The sequence below is a fragment of the Myotis davidii genome, unplaced genomic scaffold, assembly GCF_000327345.1.
Source record: "Myotis davidii unplaced genomic scaffold, ASM32734v1 scaffold129, whole genome shotgun sequence".
NCBI lineage: Eukaryota > Metazoa > Chordata > Mammalia > Chiroptera > Vespertilionidae > Myotis > Myotis davidii.
This window is the reverse complement of record NW_006383019.1, coordinates 327,255-334,527: the sequence shown is the minus strand read 5'-3', so window position 1 is coordinate 334,527 and position 7,273 is coordinate 327,255. Positions and strand designations below refer to the sequence as shown.

The following is a 7,273-nucleotide window of genomic DNA, read 5'->3' as shown; positions in this document are numbered from 1 at the left end:
TACATCATTTGTATTGTCTTTTAAGTATATTAGAGGCCTAGTACACAAAATTTGTGCACGGAAGGGGGGGTCCCCTCAGTCCAGCCTGTGACCGCTTACAATCTGGGAATCTGCAGTTGGACATCCCTCTCACAATCTGGGATGCTGCATGCACCAGTGACCATACTTTTCATACAGGTGAAAGGCATCTTGCTGTTGTACGGTGTGCTACATTTTTTTGCCCTGATTAGAAAAAGTAGTACATAACATGATCCTTCTGAGGCAGTAGTACCATTTCTTCCATCTTATGGGTGGAAAAACTGAAGCAGAGATAAGTTAAGTAATTGGCTTTGTCACACAGTTATAAGTGTCAGAATCACGGCAAACCACAAAATGTGCAAGCCAGAGTCCATACATGTCATCGCTGCATCATCCTGTTTTTTCAGTGTTAGAGTAGCCATGCCGGGTTTTAATTTTTAAATCTAAGGGACTATTCTCAATATATAGGGTAGGGTGCCTAGGCCTGGCCGGCGATCAGGAGCTATCTGTGGGGTGACGGGCAGGGCGAACAGGGGCCCCCCGCTGGCACCCACCTTGGCTGGCAGCCTGGCGCTGCCCACTGGCCGGCCCCACCCCCTTCTTCCAGTCATCTGCCTCTGCAGGGTGACTGGCAGGTGGGGCAATCGGGGGGCCCCTCCTGGCACCTGCCACCTGCTTGCCAGCCCTAGTGGGAGCAGCTCCTGTGTTGATCATCTGCCCTCTGGTGGTCAGTATGCATCATAGCAACTGGTCGTTCCACTTTTCGGTTGATTTGCATATTAGAGTTTTATATATTACTAGAGGCCTGGTGCACAAAAATTTGTGCACTCAGGGGTCCCTCAGCCCGGCCTATGCCCTCTTGCAGTGTGGAACCCCTCGGAGGACGTCCACCCCAGTGGGGACCCTCACCCGATGGAGGTTTGGCCAGCCTGGGTGAGGGGCTGATGGCTATTTTCAGGCTGGCCACCCCTCCTTTAGGGGGGGGGTCCCCACTGGGGTGCCTGGCCAGTCTGGGTGATGGGCTGAGGGATTATATATTAGGATAAAAACTTTAAAAGTTGTATCATTGATTTATGTAAGAAATAAAACTAAAAAGTTAAATGGTGTTGAGAATAGGAACCATCTTTTTAAAGTGGTTTTTTTGGGAACTAGTTCTATATAGCCTTGAAAGATCATCCTAAACTAATTTTTAATTGTTAATTTGGCACTTACTATTTTTTGCAATTGTGAGTTATGTTCATAACTCCAGAGGTTTATACTTTTTGAACAGAGAAAGTAATGATTGAATTACTCATTTGTGTATCCTTTAAAATGTATAGATGTATTTTACTTCTCTAATATACCTGCCTTCCTAGTTTGGGATCGTGAAATAATAGAATATATTTTCATTATAGTTTGTAAACAGTTAATAGGAAGTTAGATGTCTCAGAGAGAGGAAAGGCTAACTTATATTTATGTCATTTTAAGAGGTAGGCTACCTTGTGCACCCTCTTTATTCCTCTAGAGTTTTATATATTACTAGAGGCCTGGTGCACAAAAATTTGTGCACTCAGGGGTCCCTCAGCCCGGCCTATGCCCTCTTGCAGTGTGGAACCCCTCGGAGGACGTCCACCCCAGTGGGGACCCTCACCCCATGGAGGTTTGGCCAGCCTGGGTGAGGGGCTGATGGCTATTTTCAGGCTGGCCAACCACCCTGGCAATGTAAGCTCCCAGCAGCAATCCGCCGGCCCACCCAGGCGTCCCGTGTTCGACCTGAACCGGGATAGCCAGGTGGGGCAGCAGTGATCGGCTGGCCCTCCTGGGCGCCTGTGTGCGACCCGACCTGGGGCGGCACCCCAACCCCTGGATTGGCCCTGCCGTGTGCGTGACCCGTAGCCATTACGCCCTGAGGCATAACAACCAAGCATGTCACAACCAGATCACACATACAGCATGAGGGTGGGCCAGTGAGGTACAAGTGGGCTGCAGAGAGCTACAGGAGGGGGCAGGGCAGCAAGCTATAGGGGGTGGGAAGAGAAGTGGGGGAGCTAAAGGAGTACGGGGCAGCGGGCAGAGAGCTACACGAGGGCAGCAGTGACCTACTGGCACATGGATTCATGCACAGGGCTACTAGTTCTAGTGTAAAACAGATATTAAACAATACATAGAAGATATATCAGGTGGCAATAAGTGCAGTGAATAAATAACAAAACTTAGGAAGCAGTGGATAAAGAGATATTATAGAGATAGGGTTACATATCAATAGAGGCCTGAAGAAATGGGAGAACGAGCCAACAGGTACATTTTTGAGAAGAGCATCCCAGGTAGAGGGGTTAGCACATGCAAAATCCCTAAAGTGAGAGTTGCTCTGCTCAGGAATAGAAGAAAGAACAGTGGTTAGAACAGAGTGAGTAAGCACCTCACACCTGTTAGAATGGCTGTTATTTAAAAAAAAAAGGACACGAAATATTGTCTGAAGCATGACTGGCATTTTCAAGACGTTCTGTCTGTAGCACTTTTACCATCTCAGGTGCTACATAAATATTTGTTAGTTGAACAAATAAACACATTATGTTCAAGTTTAATGTCTCTATGCCTTGAAAACACAAATGTCCTATTTCCTTAATGAGGCAATTCCTAAACAGTCAAACCACTAAGCTAAAAACTACGCATTTGGGCTAGCAGGAGGTACAACTAAATTTAACATTCTGAAATACCTTCACTGTCTTCTGGATTTTCTTCTTCATTAGAGGCTTCAATATCTTCATCTTCCTGAGCAGAAACGGTGGAAGCTACACTTTCACACTGAGACACATCTCGTTCTTCACGAGGTTTTCGGGAAGTCTAGAGTAACAAAATATTAGTTATGATTTAAATAACTAAATGGAAAGAAACAAGCCTTTTCCTATCTGAAATCATGGAGTTCACAAATACATACACACACACTGAACAAGAAGGCTGTATATGTGACAGCTGCTCTGGTAAGAGTACAGTTATCTCCAGATAACCATTAACTAGTCTTTTGTGTAGGTAAATCGTTTTCAACAAATTGATCAAAAGTAATATAAAAACAAATTTTTTTAATTACTCACCACTATACATATATAAATAGCCCCAAATCACAAAACTCCTGCTCTTCTTTCCTTCCAAATAATGTATTTTCTAATAAAAATAACACTTTTTTCTTATAATAATAAGGTGGAATGTGGAATCTTCACATGCAATAATGTACTATATCCCCACGCATTTTCACTATATAATATTCATTAATTCTTTTTCTTTAATCCTCACCCAAGGATATGTGGGTTTTTTTTTAACATTTTTTAAAATATATTTTATTGATTTTTTTTTTTACAGAGAGGAAGGGAGAGAGATAGAGAGTCAGAAACATCAATGAAAGAGAACCATCGATCAGTCGCTTCCTGCATATCCCCCACCAGGGATGTGCCCACAACCCAGGTACATGCCCTTGACCGGAATCGAACCTGGGACCTTTCAGTCCGCAGGCCGACGCTCTATCCACTGAGCCAAACCGGTTTCGGCAAGGATATGTTTTCATTGATTTTAGAGGAGGGGTGAGAGAGAAACATCGATGTGAGAGAAACATCAAAAAGTTGTCTCCTGAGCACACCCAGATACGGGACTGAACCTGCAACCTAGGTATGTGCCTTGACTAGGAATTGAACCCACAACCTTTTGGTGTATGGGACAATGCTCCAACCAACTGAGCCACTTGGTCAGGGACAACAGAATTTATTAAATGTCAATGTAACAATTCAAGTACACAAAAATAGAAATCCTATATATCTTCCACTGTGTTTTAACAGGTAACATTCTGTCATGTTTTCCTGGGATCTCTTTTAAAAAGATAAAACACTGTAGACCAGCAGTAGCCAACCCTTTGGACCTCACGGACCACCAGTGGTCTGCGGCCCACCAGTTGGCAACCGCTGCCCTAGACCAACAATTAAAGCCTGCTGGTCCTATTATTACAGTTGTAATTAAAATGATCAGAACAAGAAGTTTTAAAGACATCTGTGATAATAATTTTATGTCAACTTGGCTGGATCACAGTACCCAGATATGTGGTCAAACATTATTCTGGATGTGTTCATGCATGCGTTGTTTATTTTTTCCTTTGGACCAGATTAATATTTAAATCAATAGGCTTCTGAGTTGAGCAGATTACCTTCCATAATATGGGGAGAGCTCATTCCATCAATTAAAAGCCTTAACAGAACTAGATTGATGGCTACCTGCACCCTACCCCCAACACACACACCCTACAAGGAAATTTGTTCTCAGACTGCAGCTCTTCTGAGTACCCAAGCCTATCACCTTATCCTATTGGATTTTTTACCCACTTAGCCTCCAAAATCATGAGCCAATTTCTTAAAGTAAATCAATCTCACCCTGGCCTGGTATGACTCAGTTGGAGCGTCATCCAGTACACTGCAAGGCTAGGGGTTCGATACCCAGTGGGGGTACATACCCAGGTTGTGGGTTCCATCCCCAGTCAGGCTGCATACAGGAGGCATCTATCAATGTTTCTCTCTCACATGGATGTGTCTCTCTCACTCTCCCTTCCTCTCTCTAAAATCAATAAACATATCCTCGAGCAAAGATTTTAAAAAAAATAATAAAAAATAATTAAATCAATCTCACTCCCACTCCCGCTCCCTCGTGAAACACACACACACACACACACACACACACACGCACACACACACACACCCATTGGTTCTGTTTCTCTGAAGAGCCCTGTCCAATAAAAACAATGTTTATCTTTTAGAAACATGTCTGATTTATTCTTTTATTTTTCTCCCAGAACAGTTTTGAAGTCAACTCTCTCAGCAGTAGGTTTTTTGTTATTTTCTTTCCTTTATATTTTAGTTGCTATAGCATATTTTTAGCTCTTGCATTCACATTTTTAACCTAAAAGTTCCTTTGTGTATAACTTTTAAAATTAGCCAACATTATAATTCAAATGTGAATCAGCTTAAACATATGCACTTTTATTACACATTAGATCATTCTTTTTATTTTTTTAGTTTTTATTTTGGAAATTTTGAAACACATACAGAAGTTAGAGGGAAATCTTGTTTCATCTATACCTAACCTACTTTCCCTGATCCCCATTCTGTACTGATTTATTGTGAAGCAAATCTCAGATATATCACATGAATATGTTAATAATGTAAAATATATCTTGCAATGATGGCTCATCTCAAGTAGTAGTTGTATTTCTAAAGAAACATTGACAAATACTCTTAGAAAATATTTTAGAATGTCAAATCAAACAGACCATAAGAACGTGATTAAGCTATTTGTATTTCTCAAATATGTTTACAATTAAATTGTTAAAGTAACAATTGGTAAGAATGCTATTAAACGACATATATTTTATAGTTCCTTCTTACTCAGATTTACTATTTTCTTCATTCATCTTGTGCTTCGTTAAAAAAAAAATTTCAGCCCTAGCCGGTTTTGCTCAGTGAATAGAGTGTCAGCCTGCGGACTGAAGAGTCGTGGGTTCGATTCTGGTCAAGGGCACATGCCTGGGTTGTGGGCTCGATCCCGTGTGGGGTGTGCAGGACGCAGCTATCAATGATTATCTCTCATCATTGATGTTTCTATCTCTCCCTTCCTCTCTGAAATCAATTAAAAAAATATATTTTTAAAAAAGGAATTCTGCCAAATAGTCAACTAAAAATGACAGTCCATGAAAAAAGAGAGCCTTGGAACTCAATTTCAAGAGTGCTTTTCCTTGAGAGAGCCATCATACTTTGATAGTGAGCAGGAGAACTTTATGCATGCTTCCCACTTATCACGCAGACATGTACTCAACAGTTAAGATTTAGTAAAGCTAATTTTTGTTGCTTCATCAAGGAAATTCTTAAGTGACACTGGCTTTAAAACAAAAACAAAATGCTTCAAATACCTGGAGATTAAGAATACATTAGAGTACTTGGCACAGTGGTGTGCTGCCAGGATTCATGCTAAGGCACCAGCACTCTCACTCACAACTGCTTTAACACCATCAATGCAAATGTAAATACAGTAGAAAGAAATAAATAACATCTTGAGATTTTAAGTAAAGACAATGAAACCTCAGCTCTTGAACTTAACTGATCTGGAAGGCCATTCGAGAAGAGTTTTTTTTTCAAAAATTGACTATTTTTCCCATTAGAAATAATGTAAATTGAATTAATTCGTTCCATACTCCCAAATGGTTTCCCATTTTAATCTTTCTTCTATACATTACCATCTAATGTACTATCTATAATAATAAAAGCGTAACGTGCTAATTAGACCTGATGAAGCCATGGCGGGCGAGGCAGAGGCAGCCACCGCTGTGTTGGGGGCTGAGCCCCTGGCACGAATTTCATACATCAGGCCTCTAGTCTATACTAATAAAAGGGTAATATACTAATTAGACCAGATAGACTGGACGTCTTCCAGACACGGCCCCTCACCCACCCGTGGCCCCTCGCCCAGGCTGGCCCTGCTCACAGTGGGGACCCCCATCCCAACCGGATGCGTGCCTGGTCTGCAAACCACCTGCAACCCCTCACCCACCCAACGCTGCCCCCAGTGGGGACCCCCACCCTGACCGGGACCGTGGCTGGCCTGCAAACTGCCCACAGCCTCTCACCTAGGCTGGCCCCGCCCCCAGCGGGGACTCCCCAGCTCGATCTGGGGGCCTCTTCAGGGCAGGCCAGCTGGCCTCCACCCATGCACCAGCCCTCTATCCTATATAATAAAAGGGTAATATACAAATTGACCCTAATGGCAGAAAAACCAGAATGACTGCTGGGCCTGTCACTAAGAAACGCACTGACCACCTCTTGGTCCCTTTCCCCAGCCAGCAGGCTCCGATCACCTGATGGCCACCTGCAGTGGGGGTGGGGCCGGTGAGCAGGTGGGAACAGCCGACCTCTTGGTACTGTCCCCCAGCTGTCAAGCTCAGATTACCCAATAAAGAAAGGGAAACCAAGGGTAGGTAGTGGCAGGGGGCAGGGCCAGCTGCAGGCAGCTGGGGAAGATGGCCCTGATAGCAGGTCAGGCCTACGGACCATACTCGCACACAAATTTCGTGTGCCAGACCACTAGTCTACACTAATAAAAGAGAAAAATGGTAATTGGCGTACGACGCTGCCCTTTTCATTGGCTAATCAGGGCTATATGCAAATTAACTGCCAACTAAGATTGGCAGTTAACTGCCAACAAGATGGCGGTTAATTTGCATATGTAGGCACAATGCAGGGAGGCGAAA

The 7,273-nt window shown here is 43.2% G+C and overlaps 1 protein-coding gene across 3 annotated transcripts in view; it reads right to left on the bottom strand.

The window, feature by feature from the left end:
* NCOR1 (nuclear receptor corepressor 1) overlaps window positions 1–7,273 on the bottom strand; it is a 242,871-nt gene that overhangs the window by 74,468 nt on the left and 161,130 nt on the right. For all 3 annotated transcript variants that reach the window (XM_015558355.1, XM_015558356.1, XM_015558357.1), the window contains exon 19: window positions 2,715–2,841. In XM_015558355.1, the coding sequence (XP_015413841.1) occupies window positions 2,715–2,841 (127 nt within the window). The remainder of the gene's footprint in view (window positions 1–2,714; window positions 2,842–7,273) is intronic.